This window comes from Vulpes lagopus, chromosome 2, assembly GCF_018345385.1.
Source record: "Vulpes lagopus strain Blue_001 chromosome 2, ASM1834538v1, whole genome shotgun sequence".
Taxonomy (NCBI): domain Eukaryota; kingdom Metazoa; phylum Chordata; class Mammalia; order Carnivora; family Canidae; genus Vulpes; species Vulpes lagopus.
The window spans coordinates 169,469,758-169,490,714 of NC_054825.1; the positions used below are offsets into that span (position 1 = coordinate 169,469,758).

At 46.3% G+C, this 20,957-nt stretch overlaps 1 protein-coding gene across 2 annotated transcripts; it reads left to right on the top strand.

The window, feature by feature from the left end:
* The first annotated feature begins 1,062 nt into the window (after nt 1-1,062).
* LOC121484618 (cytochrome P450 2A13-like) lies at nt 1,063-10,752 on the top strand. 2 transcript variants are annotated; one of them, XM_041744075.1, is made up of 10 exons: nt 1,063-1,281; nt 1,561-1,723; nt 2,297-2,446; nt 2,675-2,835; nt 4,529-4,705; nt 5,195-5,336; nt 5,740-5,927; nt 6,554-6,695; nt 7,237-7,464; nt 10,737-10,752. In XM_041744075.1, exons 1-9 carry the CDS (start codon nt 1,102-1,104, stop codon nt 7,416-7,418), a joined length of 1,485 nt encoding a protein of 494 aa, XP_041600009.1. In that variant the 5' UTR covers nt 1,063-1,101; the 3' UTR covers nt 7,419-7,464; nt 10,737-10,752. The 2 variants fall into 2 exon arrangements, with proteins under 2 accessions (XP_041600009.1, XP_041600008.1); XM_041744074.1 differs by lacking the exon at nt 10,737-10,752 and having other exon boundaries at nt 7,237-8,064.
* Nucleotides 10,753-20,957: the final 10,205 nt, after the last annotated feature.

Genomic DNA, 20,957 nt, shown 5'->3' on the forward strand with positions numbered 1-20,957 from the left:
TCAGTCTCCAGGGCTTGGCTCTCTCCCCACTCAGTTTTCCCAAACCTCTCCCACTGTGGGTCCCTCTGTGTGCCTCCAGCAGCCCTGCTGAATCTGCAATCACCCCAAAGGGACCTCACACGCCCTCACCCTCCACCTTCTCTTCTCAGGTACTCCCTTTCCACTGGCTACTAATAACAACAATGGGGATGATGATCCTAGTGAGCTCCCCAGGGACCTGGGTAGAACCAGTGAGGCTTTCTGTAAATTACACCCCTTGAGACACTTGGGACTTTGGGGCACCGTACTGGTGGATGTCATTACTATTTCAAGTCTTGCCCAGTCCCTCTGCCACTCAGACCACAAGTTACTCTTCCTTGCTAAGGGAAGTTCCACTTAAATGTGGCTCTGGACTTCTACCTCTTTCCCAATCACAGAGAGGCAGGGATACTGATCCTAACCTTGCTTTGAAGTCCTATAGGGATTTTCTGTTCAAAGCAATGGCAGGGCAAAGCCTGGGGCAAGTGCTACTCTTTGATCCTGCCAGACTCCCATATACTCCTCCTCCCAGGAACCCTATCACAGCCAGGGGTCCTCCCTCTCACAAAACCCTCAGATCCAGTCCCTGGGATCTCTCATCCCATGGCCTTTAACCATACATCCCTCTTCCCTCAAAAAATCCTAAATCTACAACCATACATGCTGTCCCATTCCAACAAAAACCCAATTCTCTGGATTCTTGTCTCCAAAGATGCCCTAATCCATAATTTTTGGATCACTTCTCACTCTACCTCAAATCCAAAGTCCAGGAGTCTGAATCTATATTTCCAAAATCTTAAGAATCAGAATTTGCTTACTGCTTCACCCAGAGTCTATAGACTTCAGGTGACCCTTCCTAAGGGCCCTTCCACTCTGTTAATCTCCCAGGTGTCCCATCCTTCTGACTTGCTGTCTTGTCCCAAGCTCAGCTGTGAGTCCAGGGGTGGAGGTTGGGAGGCACTATATCTGGGAAATGAAATGGCACAATTAACAAACAGAACCAAAGTCCACCCTTCTCTCCCAGGTGGTATAAAGGCGAACCACCCCAGCCAGCACCATCTGACCGTCTTGCCCAGTGCCACCATGGTGGCCTCAGGGATCCTTCTGGTGGCTTTGCTCACCTGCTTGACAGTAATGGTCTTGATGTCTGTCTGGAGGCAGTGGAAGCTCTTGGAGAAGCTCCCTCCAGGACCTACTCCATTGCCCTTCATCGGGAACTACCTGCAGCTGAACATACAGCAGATGTCTGATTCCTTCATGAAGGTGTCAGGACATAATGAATGGGTGGAATGGAGTGGGGCTGGGGGGCTTGCCTAATTGATCTGGGACTTTGTGGCAGGGGATGGGCAAGGTTGGATCATTCTTAAGAAAGTAGAAATGTGCAGGTTGGGCGTCAGGGTCCTGGACAAGAAAGAGCAGATTTTGGGATGTCCAGCCCCTTGAGTAACAGAATGTGGGGGAATGCATGCAGTAGGTAAGGACTGCTCTCAGGGCCAGGTCCCAGTGGGGGCTGCAGCCTCTAAGCACCCCCACCTCCATCAGATCAGCAAACGCTATGGCCCTGTGTTCACCATCCACCTGGGGCCTAGGCGCGTCGTGGTGCTGTGTGGATACGAGGCGGTGAAGGAAGCTCTGGTGGACCAGGCTGAAGAATTCAGTGGGCGAGGCGCACAGGCCACCTTTGACACTCTCTTCAAAGGCTATGGTGAGGGGGCTCTGGGTGAGGGCCCGTGGTCAGGCACACTTGATGCCTCAATTTCTCCACTCTTCTTCTCCTGACTCACCTGCCCAGAGCTATGGCCAAGTTCTACCCCTGCTCCCCTCTGTCCTGTTCTTGGTTATTGTGGCCTCTCCCTGGTCTTCTCTAGCTTGACTCAGGGTGTCTGTGTCTCTACTCCTCCTGCTTCTCGGCCTATCTCCTTGTTCTCTCTCACCCATGCCTCTTCTTCCTCTGGGTTTGGGAGGAGCTCTTGCTTGAAACCCAGGTCATAAAAAATAAATAAATAAATAAATAAATAAATAAATAAATAAATAAATAAATAATAAAAAAGAAACCCAGGTCATACATCTCTGTGTCCTTTACTCTCTCCTGATTGTTTTCTTCCAACCTGGTCTCTAAATCTTTCAGTATTTCTCTAACTCTGACTTGTATTTCTCCTTGTCTCCCCACCAATCGCTCCCCAACCCATCTTTCCCTGCCTCTTGCTCTCTGACTACCTCTGTCCACCTCTGTCCACACCCCTACCCACATCCTCTCAGCCCTATGCTCCCTCCCCAGGGGTGACGTTCAGCAACGGGGAGCGGGCCAAGCAGCTCAGGCGCTTCTCCATCACCACACTGCGGGACTTTGGAGTGGGAAAGCGCGGCATTGAAGAGCGCATCCAGGAGGAGGCAGGCTTCCTCATTGAGGCCCTCCGGGGCACACGAGGTGAGTGAGCAGGAGGGAGAGAGAAGGAGGGCCACACTCACACAGGCATGTGCTTTCTCCTCCAGGAAGGGGACTGGATTGGGAGAAGGGATCCAGGCTCTGGGATCCTGTGCTAGAAGTTTGGCTCCTCACTCCAGGGCCCTCCCCCAATTCTCAGGCTGGCATCAGACCACCCAGTTGATGCTTTCCCAAACTGCTGTCTCTTCCCACCCCCAACCCATTCCCCAGGTGCCTTCATCGATCCCACCTTCTTCCTGAGCCGAACAGTGTCCAATGTCATCAGCTCCATTGTTTTTGGGGATCGCTTTGACTATGAGGACAAAGAGTTCCTGTCACTGCTGCGTATGATGCTGGGGAGCTTCCAGTTCACAGCTACATCTATGGGGCAGGTAACCCATCTCAATCTGGCTCTACAACACTACTACTGCCAAATGCTCCCCCATGTGGAAAACAGCTGCCCCAAACTGCATCCTTCTCTAGTAGGGTATTCTAAAAAACAGCCCCCATTCTTGGACAATTGAACGTTGCATCAGAACCCAGGACATGTGTCCAGGACCCAGTTTCCAAAGACACCTGGATATCTCAACAGTAGATCCTCACCAAAAAGAGGAGGAGGAGGAGAATGAAGAGGGGAAGAAGGAGAAAGAGGAGGAAGAGAAGGAAAAGGAGGAAGCGAAGGAAGAGAGGGAAGGAATAGAAGAAGAGGAGTTGGAAGGGACAGTAAAGTGGAAATAGATGGAGGACGAGGAGAAGAGGAGAAGGAGGAAGAGGAGGAGGAGGAGGAGGAGGAGGAGGAGGGGGAGGAGGAGGAGGAGAAGAAAGAGGAAGAAGAAGAAGAAGAAGAAGAAGAAGAAGAAGAAGAAGAAGAAGAAGAAGAAGAAGAAGAAGAAAGAGGAGGAGGAGGAGGGAAGGGGGAGGAGGAGGAGGAAAGGAGGGAAGGGGGAGGAGGAGGAACAGAGGAAGAAGAAAGAAGAAGAAGAAGAAGAAGACGACCATCAGAGCCTGCAGACAAGAAACACATCCTCATACCAGCTCTCTCACCTGGGTAGGTGTTCTCATCCCGACCTCACCTTAATATCTAATAGTTGCTCCCTATTAAGATATTCCATCTTTCCGCCTGAGTATCTTAGCACCTGGACAAATAACCACCTCAGCCCATTTCCCGAACACCCAAACACCAGGTGCTATAAAATCCAGCCCATTAAAATAATTTGATATTTACACAGATATCCCACACTGGCCCACTAGAATAGCTAGTAAGTGCCACCTACAAGCCCAGATAAATATCTGAACATCATGACAGGTTCCAGTAATGGTCCCCTAAATGTGTAAACACACCTGGGTAAACTGATCCCCAAACACTGAAAAAGTATCCCCCAATCCAGCTCACTCAAACACCTGCAGATATGCCCCCTATCAGCCCATATGAATAACTCACACACATGAACAGATGTCTCCACCCACATTTAAAACACCTGCACACCAGCCCCACTTAATACCTGAAACCTAGACAGAAGCCCTCAATTCAGATCCACTATGAATAATTGTCTCAAACCTGTGAGATCATATGAATGCTTAAACAACTTAGATATGTGTCTCCCATCAAATCTTGAATACTTGAAACCTGGATGTGTCCCAATCCATCTCACCTACATTCTTTTTTTTTTTAAAGATTTATTTATTTATTTACTCATGATAGACACAGAGAGAGAGAGAGAGAGAGAGAGAGAGAGAGAGAGAGGCAGACACACAGGCAGAGGGAGAAGCAGGCTCCATGCGCCGGGAGCCCGACACGGGACTCCATCCCAGGACTCCAGGATCACGCCCGGGGCCAAAGGCAGGCACTAAACTGCTGAGCCACCCAGGGATCCCCTCTCACCTACATTCTGAGACAGGAGCCCTCACACTGAACTCACATGAAAATGTATATATCTGCTCCCATCAAGCCTCATATATAACCTAAACACTTGGACAGGTGCCTTTAACCCACTGCCTTCCTTGCCCCAAGAAAGGTCCTGCTCCTATCAGGACCTACCCACTGACGCCTGTCCTTCCCGTCCTTTCTTCTCTCCCCATCCTCAGCTCTGTGAAATGTTCCATTCAGTGATAAAATACCTGCCAGGGCCACAGCAACAGGCAATTAAGGAGCTGCAGGGTCTGGAAGACTTCATAACCAAGAAGGTGGAGCAGAACCAACGCACACTAGACCCCAACTCTCCTCGAGACTTCATTGACTCCTTCCTCATCCGCATGCAGGAGGTACAACCCAGCAGCATTCCTCTTTTGCGGACAGCCTGCAAAGCCAGGCAGAGGGAAACCAGGCTGGGATGGGGAGAGCAGAGGCCCATTCTTATCATCCCCCTGATAACATCCTCACCATCCCAAGTGTAATAACCCTGGCTGCTCCATCTATGAGCACTTGCCCATGGGTAGGACCTGCAGGTGAACCATTAAGCAACACTTGTGTACCGTGTGCTTGCTGTCTGCATCCCTCTCCTTCTAATATTCCCTACCATAAAATTGTGACGCCGGGGCTGATGAGTAAAGGACAGATAGGCAGCCAGGTAAAGAGTGTGGAAGGGGGTTTTGGGCAGAGCCAGCAGCCTGAACAAAGCCTTGGCTGGACTGAGGTCCTCTCCCCACCTCTGGTCTGGATCTAAGAGAGGTGGGTCCACACGGAAAGATCCCGGAAGGGCTCTGAGAGCCCTGAGGGGAGTGGGTCTGGCCTGAAGCCCTCTCTCCCTGCAGGAGCAGAACAACCCTAACACGGAGTTTCACTTGAAGAACCTGGTGTTGACCACACTGAACCTCTTCTTTGCGGGCACTGAGACAGTCAGTACAACCCTGCGGTATGGCTTCCTGCTGCTCATGAAGCACCCAGATGTGGAGGGTAAGCCGGGGAAGGGGGGCAGGCAGTGAAACAGTGGCCACAGATCCCAACACTTCCTCTGAGTCCACTGTAATGTCCCCGCCTTTCCCAGGGCCCAGGACCCTAAGGATGCCCTGTTATCCAGCTATAGGTGATATTCTGCTGATAAGCATCAGCTGAGTTTCACTCGCTGTGAAAATGTTGAAAATACCTGAACTGACTGGCAGTTCTGTGCCGAGTCAACTGTATGTGAGACCACATACAGCTTGAGACCAGGTGAATAGGATGCTTCACCAACAATGTTTATGGCCAAGATCTGTTTTGAATGGTCTACATCCATGTTACAGATAGATACACATATTTGGACTATCATCCCCACCCTGAGACCCCCAGATACCTAAACACTTTCCCCCTCCTCCCACAGCCAAAGTCCATGAGGAGATTGATCGTGTGATTGGCAAGAACCGTCAGCCCAAGTTTGAGGACCGGGCCAAGATGCCCTACACAGAGGCAGTGATCCATGAGATCCAAAGATTTGGAGACATAATCCCTTTGAGTCTGGCCCGCAGAGTCACCAAGGACACCAAGTTTCGGGAATTTCTCCTCCCCAAGGTACTTTCCTGTCTGGCCTACAGGGACCTCCAGCCTGCTCCTTGCGACCTAGCATCTCCCATTCCCCTTAGAAGCTTCCCAGCCCCTGTCCCACTGTCTCAATCAAACACTCCCCCAACCACCATTTATTTCCCTTCAACCCACCCACTCAGAGATTCTTGAATCCTTTATCTTCCCCAGAGCTCCTGCCACAGGGCATATGAGCCCCATGTCCCCAAACTTTCTCTTTTAAAAGACATGAACCTCATTTCTAGACCTCTTCTCTCAAGGGCATGAATCTCATGCCCCCCAGACATCTCACCTAGAGAGGCACAAACTTGATATCTCTCAAACTTCTGTCTCTGGGAGCATGAACCCATATCCTTTCAACTTCCTGCCTTGGAAGACATGAGCTCCACATCCCCCATACCTTCTGTCCTAAGAGACACAGAATCTGTGCTTTTCAAACTTCTCTTGTCAGGAGACATGAACCCCATGTCTGCCAAGCTTCCTTCTAAGCACCCACATTCCCACACCTCCCATTTCTCATCACCTAGGGCACTCCAATTGTCCCTCCAACCTCCATGCACTTTCAGCACACGATACCCCCACTCTACCTTATCAGATCCCTCTCTCCTCCTCACCAGGGCACCGAAGTGTTCCCTATGCTGGGCTCTGTGCTGAGAGATACCAAGTTCTTCTCCAACCCCCAAGACTTCCACCCCCAGCACTTCCTGGATGAGAAGGGGCAGTTTAAGAAGAGCGATGCTTTTGTGCCCTTCTCCATTGGTAAGAGACCACTGTCTGCTGCCAAGCCACTGCTCCCACCAACAGGGCCTCCTTCATCCCAGCTCCCTCTCTAAGGTGTAGCCTGGTGTCTTTCTCCAGCTTGGAAGTCCCTCTCATGCTCTACCTTGCAGCCCATCAGTTGCCACCTCCAGAGCTACTTGAGCTCAAGCAAAAGGATAGGGGTGATCATACCCGTTTCAGAGAAGCAGAAAAATCAAAGCCCTTAGTGAATCAGAGATTTGTCCAGAGTCATTTACATTCTTCTTTAGGTTCCTTGGGAGGAGATGAGAACCCAGCAGCCGAGTGTATACTTGGAGTGAAGGGGCATCTAAATTTCCCATTGCTACAGACTGCTAGCTCACCCCCATCTCCTGTGCAAGGGAAACTGATGCTCAGAGAGGATTAGAGATGTCTCTGAAAGTCTCTCAGGCCACGATATTGCAGCACCTCCTCCCTGGGTAATGCACCTGGGGATGGACAGTGGGGCAAGAGGGCAGTGAGAGCAGGCCTTACCTCCAGCTCTCCCATTCTGTGTCTTCAGGAAAGCGATACTGTTTTGGAGAAGGCCTGGCTAGGATGGAGCTCTTTCTCTTCCTCACCACCATCTTGCAGAACTTCTGCTTCAAGTCCCCGCAGCTGCCCCAAGACATCGATGTGTCCCCCAAGCTCGTGGGCTTAGCCACCATCCCACGAAATTACACCATGAGCTTCCAGCCCTGCTGAACAAGGACTTTGGGAGGGTAGGGCTGGTTGGGGGAGCAAAGCAGAGGTAGGTACAGGGGCTTGGCTATTGAGAGTGGCGGGGTTATTGGAGGGCAGGGCTAGCAGGAGGGAGGTGGATTAATGAAATAAGAGGGGCAGAGTGGATGGGAGAGGAAGAGGAAAGGAATGGGCTTTATTCACCTTGGAAAACATAGATTCTTCAGAGGTGGGATGAGAGGAAGGGAAATTATTGAGCAAATATTCTCTGTCGGGTCCATGCAAAAGTGTTAACACATTTACTTCACCTAATGCTCACATGGCTATGCAACAGAAAACTGTTTATGCCCATTTACAGGTGGCAAATCTTAAATAATTCCCAAGGAATCTACAACAATGACCAAAAAAAAAAAAAAAAAAACTCCTAATAAACAACTTTAGCAAAGTCACTAAACATACCAAAAAAATTTTTTGTGTTGTTGCTTTCTATACACTAGCAAGAACTCTATGAAATCAAAATTAACACAATACCATTTACAGTCACTCCAAAAAAATAATATACGTAACTATCTAACAACACATGCACAGAATCTAACAACACATTCACAGAACTTAAATGCTGAAAGCTACATAACACTGAAGAAAGATAAAAATTTTTTAAAGATTTTATTTATTTATTCATGAGAGACAGAGAGAGAGAGAGAGAGAGGCAGAGACACAGGCAGAGGGAGAAGCAGGCTCCATGCAAGGAGCCCAACATGGGACTCGAGCCCGGGGCCCCAGGATCACACCCTGGGCCGAAGGTAGGTGCTAAACTGCTGAGCCACCCAGGGATCCCCAAAAGATCAAAATTTTTATATAGACAATCTGAATATCCATTGATAGATGAATGGATAAATGAAATGTGTGTGTATGCAATATGCAATAGAATATTAGTCAGTCATAAGAGGGAAGAAAATCCTTGCATGTGTGACAACATAGATGAAACTTAAGGATTTTATTGAGTGAAATAAGCCAATCAAAGAAGAACTAATAATATGTGAATCCACTTGTAGGGTGAATCTAAAATAGTCAAACTCATAGAAGCAGAAAGTAGAGTGGTGGTTGCCAGGGGCTGGAGGAAGGGGAAAAAGAGGCATTGGTCTTCAGTGGGAATAGTTTCCTTTGCCGAAGCTGAGTAAATTCTAGAAATCTGAGGCAGGACATTGTGTCTATAGTTGCAATACTGTACACTTAATTTGTTAAGAAGGTAGTTCTGTTGAACGTTCTTTCCACAACTAAAAAAAAAGAAAAGAAAAAATCTAACAACAAAGAAGTATAAACTAAAAATCAGAAGGATTTACTGACACCCTAAAAAAGAGGATTAAAAGTCACCTCAGGGGCACCTGGGTGGCTCAGTGGTTGAGCGTCTGCCTTCGGTCCAGGTCATCATCCCAGGGTACTAAGACTGAGTCCCGCACAGGCTTCTGGAGCCTGCATCTCCCTCTGCCTATGTTTATGCCTCTATGTGTCTCTCATGGATAAATAAGTAAAATCTTTAAAAAGATAAGTTACCTCGGGGATCCCTGGGTGGCTCAGCGGTTTAGCGCCTGCCTTTGGCCCAGGGCGCGATCCTGGAGTCCCGAGATCGAGTCCCGCGTTGGGCTCCCGGCATGGAGCCTGCTTCTTCTCCCTCCTCCTGTGTCTCTGCCTCTCTCTCTCTATCATAAATAAATAAATCTTTTTTTAAAAAAGTTACCTCAAAGTGATGAATAACCTGGCCTTTGTGATTGCTCAGGTCAACCTAATACATCGCATAGAGATTGGTAAGACCAAAATGACATTTATTTTACATATATTTAATTTAGGTGACAGTGTGCATACCAGTGAGAATGATTCGGTTGAAAATATAGGAATTATGGCATAAAAGTTAGTCTGGAAATAAAAGTCATGATGTAGGAACGAGTTAGGGGCAGACGGGGCTAGGCAGGGAAAGATAAGGAAAAGTCCCCAGAGTCAGGCTTCTATCCACTCCAAGAAAACAGATAAGACAGTAAAAACAGAAAAAAATAAACCCAGCTCTCTAGCTCCAAAATGTTAGGGAGTATCCCCCTTTAATGGCTACTAAGTAATCACAGAAATCCCAGATGTAGAGAAATGTTATGGAGGAGATATTGACTGTAGAGAAGGGAACACTTTGTGCTCATGACATTTACAAAAAAAAACTTGTTGTTACAAGCCCACCTTTTTTTTCTAAATATAGACATGATACTTACAAATCCACCCTGATATTGATGAGAAATTTACCAAGTTCCCTTGTCATTTTCCTATAAAAGACAGACCATAAAAGTCCTCAGTGGCAACCCTATGGGGAGCTCTCTCACTTTTGAGAATTTTCTCTGTATTTCTGCTTAATAAACCTCTATGGCTTTGCTCCCTTTCTTGTCAGTGAGATTCATTCTTCAACTCCATGAAACAAGAATCAAGTTCTCCTGTATCAGTCACATGCAAATAAATGTCCTATTATAGTTTGAAGAAAGTACCTTCTTATACCTTACTCAGCTTAACCTCCTCAGAAAAGAATGCTCACAACTGGAAGCAACACAATGAAGGTGGGACAGCCATCACAAGGATCATTTTTAGATGTTTAGAAATGTTTTATAAATCCTTTTTTAAAAATGATTTTATTTATTTATTTATTCATGAGAGACACTGAGAGAGGCAGAGACATAGGCAGTCTCCATGTCAGGAGCCTGATGTGAGACTCGATCCCTGGGATTCCAGGATCATGCCCTGGGCGGAAGGCAGGTGCTCAACCACTGAGCCACCCAGGAGGCCCTTATAAATCCTTTTAAATAATTTCTGTAAACTACGAAGATATCTGTGTATCTAATACTTGAATGTGTAGGAAAATTTTGGAGATTAGTTATACTGTACTTTGAATTCCTGAGAATATTAATGAGCACCAAACTGTCAGATCTTTTCAATTGTGATGTAATATTGTTTGAAAAGGTTACTGGACTTGGGTCCTTGGACCTAGGAACAAGAGAAACCAGGCTGAACCCAAAATTTAAAGGCACAAGCAAAGCTTTATCAGAGCTTATGCTGGAGCACCAAGGAGGCAACACAAAGGAAAGAATCCTCAGGCTGACTCTATGAGGTCAGGAAGTTTTTTTTAAAGAAACCTAGGTGGAAAAAGCAGGACTTCTATGCAGGTAGAAGTGGGGATTTATTAGTACCCGCATACTAAAAGGTTATGTTTCTTCTTATATTACATGTCTAATTAACATGTTAAATCTTATCCTTCAGGGTGCAGAGTGGCTTAGTTAAGTGTTGGACTCTTTTTTTTTTTTTTTATTATAGTCACAGAGAGAGAGAGAGGCAGAGGCAGAGACAGAGGGAGAAGCAGGCTCCATGCACCGGGAGCTCAACGTGGGATTCGATCCCGGGTCTCCAGGATCACGTCCTGGGCCAAAGGCAGGCGCTAAACCGCTGCGCCACCCAGGGATCCCAAGTGTTGGACTCTTAGTTTCAATTCAGGTCATGGTCTGGGTGCCTTGAGGTCAAGCCCATGTAGAGCTCTGCACTCAGCAGGGAGTCTGCTTGAGATTCTCTCTCTCCCTTTCCTTCTGCCCCTCTACCCACTAGCACTCACACACATGTGCATGCTCTCTCTCTCTCTCAAATACATAAATAAATCTTAAAAAAAAAAAAAACCTCTACCCTTGTGTGATTTTTAGTATTATAATGAAGGGAAAAGTTGCTGAAATTTTGGCACTGGGGGGTCCTTCTTGGTCCAAACTGGTTTGGCCTGGTCTTAGTAGTGAGCATCCTCCCTCCCCATTCCTGCAAGATATCCTAATCAAGAAGCACAGAGTTTTAGCTTCTTCTTCTTCTTCTTCTTCTTCTTCTTCTTATGGAGGTAGCTATTAGGGGTACCTGGCTGGCTCAGTTGGTGGAGCATGTGACTCCTGATCTCTGAATTGTGAGTTCAAGCCCCACATTGGGTGTAGAGCTGACTTAAAAGATAAAATCTTAATAATAATTAAAAAAAGAATGCTGGATTTTGTGGTCAGGATTGAGGGGACCCAAGTCTAGTCCCTACCCCTAGTCTACCCTGTATGTTTCTGAGGAGACAAAAAGGGCTCTTACTCAAATAAATATGTTACCCAAAATAAGTCAGAGGGTTGCCTGGGTGGCTCAGTTGGTGGAGCATCTGCCTTCCGCTCAGGTCATGATCCCAGGGCCCTCAGACCTGTGTTGGGCTCCCTGCTCAGCTCAGAGCCTGCTTCCCCCTTGCCCCCTGCTCCTGCTTTCTCTCTTTATCTCTCTCTCAAATAGATAAATAAACCCTTAAAAAATCAAGCCAGAGTTCAAAAAGAAAAAAAAGCAAGAAGTTCGTCAACATAACTCTACTAACTAGTAGAGTGCCCAGCACCTATTAGCTGCAGGGTGATGTTTTAAACATTAACCATCTGGTATGACAAGGTGCTGACCAATGAAAATGAATACTATTTGCCTTTGCTTTTTCTTTTTTTAAAGATTTTTTTTATTTACTTGATGGAAAGAGAGTGCACAAGAGCAAGCACAAGCGGGGCAGATAGGCAGAAGGAGAAGCAAACTCCCCTCTGAGAAAGGACCCTAATGGGGGACTTGATCCCAGGACCTGGCAATCATGACCTGAGGGGAAGGCATACACTTAACCAACTGAACCATGAAGGTGCCCTGCCTTTTCTTTTCCTATTGAGAAGCAGGGGTTAATATCATGAACACTGGTGTCAGACAAGTTGGGTGTTTAAATCCCAGCCCTGACTGTGTAACCCTGCAAGTGATTCCGTCCCTGGGTGGCTCATTTTCTCATGAGTCTGTCTGGGGACATATGTTTCAAGCATTTCGAATCCTAGGGGATTTGTTAGGGGTAACAGGTGACTTCTTATTCTCTTTCTGTTGTGTCAATTTTTCGCTTTCTGTTTCTCGATTTCCACGTGCCTCTTTCTCTGCCTCTCCCTCTCTCCTATCCTCTCTCTAACCAGAATATCTTGTACGTTGCTGTTCCCTGCCCGCCCCCTCGCCCCGCTTCCACCTTGGTTCTCCCTTCTCTGCCCTTCCTCTTTAGTCCTTCGCAGTCCTTACCACCACCCCACCCCAGCCTGCCTCCATGGACCCCGATTCTGCACCATGGCTCTCCTCAGGTGAGAGCACGAGTTCCAGCTGTGCTCCACGAGACCCCTCTCCCTGCAGCCAGAACCGGCAGAGGTGACCTCACTCTCTTTGGCGACAGATGATCCTCCTTTCTTAAACTCGGGCCCACTGTGTCGAAAGCTCCAGAGAAAGATGAGAGACACAAGTTTCAGGGTCTCCAAGTGGCTAAAACATAGGTTTCTCCTCCTCGGGGTCTTTTGTTGACTTGAGGGGGGCAGAGCATGTGGAAGACTGATTGTGGAGAGGGTAGAAGGTTTTAATGGCAAAGATGATGCAGCCAAGAGAGTATGACAAGAGGGAAAGTAGCCAATAGGGGGCGGGGGGCGGGTGGTGGTGGTGGTGGAAACCTCAGCTCTTGCGCAGGCGCATTAAGAGCCTAGGCGAGCCTGTTGCGGCAAGAATCAATTGGGGCCACGTCGATGTCCTTGGGCGCCCCCTGCGGCTGCAGCGAGAAGCTGTGCAGAATGACGGTGAGGGAGGTAGTCGAAGAACTCCACGTACCTCGTACCTCGGGGACTTGTCCAAGCCACAAGGGCACATCCGACTCCCTGGCGTGAGAACAGGGTCTGAGTTGAAATGACAGATAAGAAGAGAGGTTGTGACTTGCTCAAAGCCATACAGCTAGAAGTTACTGTAGCCGAGTTCAAAAAGGGTGTTGCCTGTGTTCTCCTCTAGGATTTTGATGGAATCTTGTCTCACATTTAGATCTTTCATCCATTTTGAGTTTATCTTTGTGTCTGGTGAAAGAGAGTGGTCTAGTTTCATTCTTCTGCACGTGGATGTCCAATTTTCCCAGCACCATTTATTGAAGAGACTGTCCTTTTTCCAATGGATAGTCTTTCCTCCTTTGTCGAATATTAGTTGACCATAGAGTTGAAGGCCCATTTCTGAGTTCTCTATTCTGTTCCATTGACCTATGTGTCTGTTTTTGTGCCAATACCACAGTGTTGATGACCACAGCTTTGTAGTACAACATGAAATCTGGCATTGTGATGCCCCCAGCTATGGTTTTCTTTTTTAAAATTCCCCTGGCTATTCGGGGTGTTTTCTGATTCCACACAAATCTTAAAATAATTTGTTCCAACTCTCTGAAGAAAGTCCATGGTATTTTGATAGGGATTGCATTAAACGTGTAAGTTGTCCTGGGTAACATTGACATTTTCACAATATTAATTCTTCCAATCCATGAGCATGGAATATTTTTCCATCTCTTTGTGTCTTCCTCAATTTCTTTCAGAAGTGTTCTGTAGTTTTTAGGGTATAGATCCTTTACCTCTTTGGTTAGGTTTATTCCTAGGTATTTATGCCACAATAACTTCTTGCAAGATACATCCATGAAGGCAAGAGAAACAAAAGCAAAAATGAGCTATTGGGACTTCATCAAGATAAGAAGCTTTTGCTGTGCAAAAGATACAGTCAACAAAACTAAAAGACAACCTACAGAATGGGAGAAGATATTTGCAAATGACCTATCAGATAAAGGGCTAGTTTCCAAGATCTATAAAGAACTTACTAACCTCAACAGCAAAGAAACAAACAATCCAATCATGAAATAGGCAAAAGACATGAACAGAAATCTCACAGAGGAAGACATAGACATGGCCAACACCCACATGAGAAAATGCCCCGCATCACTTGCCATCAGGGAAATTCAAATCAAAACCGCAATGAGATACCACCTCACACCAGTGAGAATGCGGAAAATTAACAAGGCAGGAAACCACAAATGTTGAAGAGGATGTGAAGAAAGGAGAACCCTCCTGCACTGTTGGTGGGAATGTGAACTGGTGCAGCCACTCTGGAAAACTTTGTAGAGGTTCCTCAAAGAGTTAAAAATAGATCTGCCCTATGACCCAGCAATTGCACTGCTGGGGATTTACCCCAAAGATACAGATGCAATGAAACGCCGGGACACCTGCACCCCGATGTTTATAGCAGCAATGTCCACAATAGCTAAACTGTGGAAGGAGCCTCGGTGTCCATCGAAAGATGAATGGATAAAGAAGATGTGGTTTATGTATACAATGGAATATTACTCAGCCATTAGAAATGACAAATACTTAAAAAATAAAAAAAAAAGAGATGACAAATACCCACCATTTGCTTCGACGTGGATGGAACTGGAGGGTATTATGCTGAGTGAAATAAGTCAATCGGAGAAGGACAAACACTATATGGTCTCATTCATCTGGGGAATATAAAAAATAGTGACAGGGAATAAAGGGGAAAGGAGAGAAAATGAGTGGGAAATATCAGAAAGGGAGACAGAACATGAGAGACTCCTAACTCTGGGAAACGAACTAGGGGTGGTGGAAGGGGAGGTGGGTGGGGGGTGGGGGTGACTGGGTGACGGGCACTGAGGGGAACACTTTATGAGATGAGCACTGGGTATTATTCTATATGTTGGCAAATTGAACACCAATAAAAAATAAGTTTACAAAAAAAAAAAATAAAGCCATACAGCTAACAGTGACAGAGCCAAGATGCAGAAGCAGAGCCCTGGCCTCTATAGTCTTTCTCGTATGTGCTAGGTGCACACAGCTAGCAATATCATATTACCTCTTACAATTATTCCATTTTTCCGCAACTATGTAAACATCAATATTTTTTCCCAATCTAGTAGTGTACTAAATATGAAAAACTATAACCAGTTCTATTGCGCCAGATGACAAGGTTCATGTAAGCTCTACCTCAAAGTTGTCATTCCTTGCCTGTAACTACAAAACTGGACAGTCAGAGCTGGAGGTGTCTCTGAGCACAGGAAGCAGACACTGTTTGAAGCTTTCTGTGTTTCCCTAGCTTGAAACGAAGCAGTGAGAGTGGAGAATGGAATCAGAGCTGGGGTGGAGGTAGGAGAATGGGAATCTGGACATTCCAAGGCTGTGACTCCCACCCTGACCACACTCACCAGCTGAGAATGGCATGAAGGCAGGGATCTTCTTGAAGGACTGACTAGCATCCAGAAAGTGCTCACAGTTGAACTCCTGGGGCATCAAGAATTGGCTGAGGTTGTGGCAAACAGTACCAAGGAGGGTGATGACATCTGAGCTCTGCAAAAGAGGAGGAGAAAATCAGTGGTATGATGTGAGGGACAAACTCCCGGAAGCAGAGCTCTCATATTTGCCAGGGCTGGAGGCCTTGGGACTTGAGAGGGGAATGGAACATGTGACCTGAGCAGAGTGTCAAGGGAGCTGGTGTCTGGGTCTCAAGACCTGCTGTGTGCAGGTCTAAAGCTGAGATGTATGAGTGGGGGGGTCTGAGGTGTGAGTCTGAGCTCCCCCTCCTGAAGAAAGGCATCTGGGTACCTGAGTTGGTCTCCTGGGGTAGTGGAGAAGACTCAGAATACCTGGGGATAGTCCATGGGCCCCAAGTTCTGGAGAAAGGTCCTGAGAAAAGAAACCTGGCCTTGTGGAGGCGTGAGATTTCAGAATGGGTTCCAGGTTGCTCAGCACAGGAGGGGATCCTGGGGAAGAGTATGGTTGCTATGTCTCAGGATGCCAGTTGCCAAGGCTCCAGGAGCCCCAGGATGCTAGGTGCCAAGGCCCAGGTTCCAGTTGACAGGTTCCCAGTGGAGGCTGGTACATGACACACATTGGGCAGCATAAAGCCGAGGAATACCGTGTCCCTGGAGACACAGATGGAAAGTTCAGAGGAATGACATCTGCAAGCCCTGTACCTCTGGATTTATCTTAGGATTAATGTAAGGCAAGACCTGGTGGTCCTCAGCACCGGTAGCTCTGCATACCCCACCATGGGGTGGATCTCCTGCTGCTTAAGAACTGTGGGTGGAGGCCTGGAGGAGGCAGGTGGTGTCATTGAGGTTGGGCCTCTCTTCAGGGACATGTAGGGTAGCTAGGGGGAATCTGTACTTGTTTTTAGAAGCAGGAGGCAGGCCCATAGGAACTTGTTGGGATTTGCCAGAGACTGGGAGGGAAGGGATGGTGCTGACTGGGTTAATGGATTCACAAATGGTATGGTGGTAGGTGGTTGCATTGGGTCACAGTGCTGAGAAACCAGGTTGTTTCTAGGGAGTGTGTGTGGGTGGACAGGTCATGAAGTCCTGGAAATATGGGTGAGTTTGGGGAGCTTAGAATTGGGTATGTGGGTGGGGCTTCTGGACAAGGAAGTGTCAGATACTTCACTTGGCTGTGGGCAGAATCTGAAGAAGTCCTGGGGAATATGGGGTGTGATAAGGGGGCATGTTAGAAGGGAAAAACAGGAGCCTTTGAAATTCTAGGTGCGTGGTAGAGGAGCTGGGAAGGCCCCCTGAGTGGGAGACTTGTAACTGTCTCCATGCTGGGGGGGGGGGGGGCTTCTGCACTTCTAGTGCTTCCTGAAGGATAAATAAACAAAGTCTTTTAGCGCACACACACACACACACACACACACACACACACACACCTTTCCTTGGCGGAATTGAGGAATGTGGAGGTGTATGGCTAAACACATCCCACTCAAAGGGTGCCTTAATGACTTCTTCATCAGGTGTGAATTGGTAAACCAGGACCTGGGTGATTTGGCTGATTTTTCCAGACCCAAATGGCTAGATGTTCGGGCTCCGCCTGAGGGTAGTGAGAAGGAAGATCTCAAAACACTTCATCCTGTTTTCTGAGCTTGCTCAACCTGAGGTTGGGTTCCCAGTCCCCTCCCTGTGGCAGAGCCTGCAGACAGAGATGGGACTGCCAAACAGTTAATACCTGTGCAATGTTGGCAAGGAAGCAGTGGATGGAGTCCCGGAGAGAGGGTAGACTCGGAGGCCTGAGGTTCAAGAACACTGAGTGATGAGGTGCTTCAGGCACTCCCAGCTCTGGAAGAGGTGATGATGTGGCCTGGGCCGCCAGCCTAGGAGGCTGAGGGAAGAGGCTGTACATCTGGGGGTGGGGCAGGGGCAAGAGAGGCAGGTAGGAACACAAGGGATCCAAAAAAAAGAAGGGTTCTGTCATATTAAAAAGGGGTGGCCGGGAGAGAGTGGAAAGGTAAGACCTGGAAAGAGGTGCTGGAATATCAGGTGGGGAATGGTGAGGTCAGTCAGAATGTTAGAGGTGAGGTGCAAGAAGTGATCATTGAGGAGTCTCCAACACCTGCTCTGTGGGGTTAATCTTCACTCCACCTCAGACTCTGGTGTCTCCCTACCCCAGTATCACCTGATCCTTAGTGCCTTCTCCCCCTACCTTAAACTCTCTGTTCCCCATTCTTGATTGCCCTACCCCACAGTCCCATAACTTTTGTCCTCAAGTTCTCAAAGATCTCTAACCTTTCCTGGACAGAAGATCAGAAGATGGTCAGTCTTGCCCTAGAGGTTGTTGATGATCTGGAATTTGTCTTAGAGGAGCCAGTGATCAACACCAGATGCTTATTTTCAAGGTCAAAGCATCCGCTGAAAAACACAGAGCAGATGGCGTTGCACAAAGAGTGATTCAGCACTAAAGTGGAGTCTAAGGTTGGCCTACGGGTGGGAGATAAGGAAAGTGGGATGCTCTTTGGTTTCCCCATCACTCAGGAGGCCCAGGGTGCAACAAAACAGTCTGTGCAGCCACAAAACTGGTTCATATAATATAGGACTAATCTACAGAAATATCACTGGCAGCACAGAACATGCACATGGCTGTGCAAGATATAGCCCAACAAAGCCTCGTAAGTATGTAGTAGCTCAGAAGGCCCCACAAAACATCATAAGAACACATAGCAACCAAACACAGCAAATATGACAACTGTGTATTTTGGCACACAACAAAGCCCAACAGTAAGAGTAACCACGGGGAAGCCCAGAACACTTCATAAGACACAGTGTCACAGTACAAAATACAGAGCTGAATAATAACAGCATGTGGCTGGAATAATCTGTCACACAGTGCAAAACCAAAAGACAATTTGCAATGTAATGACATCAGAATGACACACAACAATGAAACATCACTTAACTAAACCCTACAGGGTCACCTGATACATTTGTCTACCCACAAGTTATGAAGGATCAAAGATCAAGGCACAGAGATATAAATTTCTTTGTCTAATTTTCTTCTTTAAAATGAGGCTAGAGGGATGCCTGGGTGGCTCAGCAGTTGAGCATCTGCCTTCAGCTCAGGGCATGATCCTATGGTCTCGGGATCAAGTGCCGCATCGGGCTGGCTCCCTGCATGGAGCCTGCTTCTCCCTCTGCCTGTGTCTTTGCCTCTCTCTCTCTCTGTGTGTCTCTCATGAATAAATGAGTAAAATATTTAATAAAATAAGGCTAGAGGGGCACCTGAGTGGCTCTGTTGAGCATCCAACTCTTGATTTTGCCTCAGGTCATGACCTCAGGGTCATGGGATCAGACCTGCATTGGGCTCATGCTCATTTTGGAGTCTTCTTGTGCCTCTCCCTCTGTTCCTCTCTCTGCTTATACCCCCCCTAATAAGTAAAATAAATAAATAAATAAATAAATAAATAAATAAATAAATAAATAAAATTTTTAAAATGAGGCTGGGGTGCCCGGCTGGCTCAGTTGGTAGAGCCTGAGACTCTTCATCCCAGGGTCTTGAGTTTGGGCCCCATATTGGATGTGGAACCTACTTAAGAAATAAAATGAGGGTAAAAGGAGTATCTACCTTATATGTTATGGTGATGATTCATTTTATAAATGTAAAACCCTAAGGGTAATTCATAATACATGGTAGTGCTATTTACTAGTTGTTAATCTGGTTTTCCAAGTGTTTGCTTTAGGTTTATATTATCTATCTTGAACATATCACAGTCTTCCTTCAGGTAATATGTACCACGTCTTGCATGCTGTAAGAACATAGTATTGTGAAATTATTTTCCTCCTGGCCTTTGTGCTATTGTCAAGACTTTTGCATGTGTTAGAAATCCTACATATGTCATCATTATTTTTTGCCTTTAACACACAAATACTTTTTAAAGAGTTTTTAAAAATAAGAAGTTGGGGTGTGTGGGTTGCTCATTCGGTTGAGTGTCGGACTCCTGAGTGTCAGACTCTTGATCTCAGCTCAGGTCTTGATCTCAGGGTTGTAAGTTCAAAACCCATGTTGGGTTCCATGCTAAGCATGGAGCCTACTTAAAAAAAAAGAAGAAGAAGAAAAAGAAGCCCTTTATATCTACATACATATTTACCATTTCTGCAGTTCTTATGACCTTTGTAGACACATATCTTCATTAGCACCATTTTCCTTCTGCCTGAAAAACTTCCTTTGATAATTTTTTGTAGTGCAAATATGCTGGTGATGATTTCATTCCAATTTTGTAGACTTTACAAAGTCTACTTTCCTTCATTTTTTGACACTTTTCTTCGGGCCTTAAATTCTAGATAGATGGCCTTTGGTTTTTCTGGGTCTTGGGGGGTTTCATGACTTTTTCCTTTCAGGACTTTAAAGATGCTACTCTACAGTCCAGGGGCTTGCATTGTTTCCAACTATAAGCGGGTTTTCCTCTTTTTTAGTCTTCTGTATGTAACAGGTATTTTTCCCTCTGGCTACTTTCAAGATTTTTCTTTTTTTTTTTTTAAGATTTTTTATTTATTTATTCATGAGAGACACAGAGAGAGAAAGGTAGAGACATAGGCAGAGGGAGAAGCAGGCTCCATGCAGGGGGCCTGACGTGGGACTCAATCCTGGGTCTCCAGGATCACGACCTGGGCTGAAGGCGGCACTAAATGGCTGAGCCACCGGGGCTGCCCAAGATTTTTCTCTTTATCACTAGTTTTAAGCAATTTGATTGTGTTGTGCCTTGATGTAGTTTTCTTTCTATACCCTGTGCTTGAGGCTTACGATGAGTTTTCAGTTTGAGCGATTATGGAATATTTTATCCACATTTTTTGCATTTAACTTTTCTTTGTTTTCTCTTTTGAGACTTTTAATTTCACATGTTAATCATCTCACAGTTTAGCACCATGTTTATTTTTATAGTTTTGATAAATATGGCTTTGAGTGTTCTAATCTTCTGCGCTTTCTTTTTTTTAAGCTTTTATTTATTTATTTGAGAGAAACAGAGCATGAGTGGGGTGGAGGGGCAGAGGGAGAGGGAGAAGCAGATTCCTACTGAGTAGCAGGGAGCCCAGCATGGGGCTTGATCCCAGGACCCTGAGATTATGACTTGAGCCAAAGGCAGATGCTTAACCAACTAAGCCACCCAGGTGCCCCTCTTATACACTCTCTAATCTGGTAAAATTCCCTTCTGTTGTGTTCTTTATTTCAGACATTGTAATTTTCAACTGATAAAGTTCAATTTGAACTCTTTCACATGTAACATGTCTCTCCTTAGCATACCTATGAAGTTGAATTTCAGTTTGATTTGAGGTTGGGTTGTTACACAATGTGTTGGATTTGGTGATTGGATCTGTAGAATTTATTTTATTTTTTTTCAAAGATTTTATTTATTTATTCGTGA

Coding starts and splice junctions, on each gene's coding strand:
- LOC121484618 (XM_041744075.1), top strand. CDS start 1,102: ATGGTGGCCTCAGGGATCCTTCTGGTGGCTTTGCTCACCTGCTTGACA. Junction 1,724..2,296: donor CACTCTCTTCAAAGGCTATG/GTGAGGGGGCTC, acceptor CTCCCTCCCCAG/GGGTGACGTTCAGCAACGGG. Junction 2,836..4,528: donor CAGCTACATCTATGGGGCAG/GTAACCCATCTC, acceptor CCCCATCCTCAG/CTCTGTGAAATGTTCCATTC.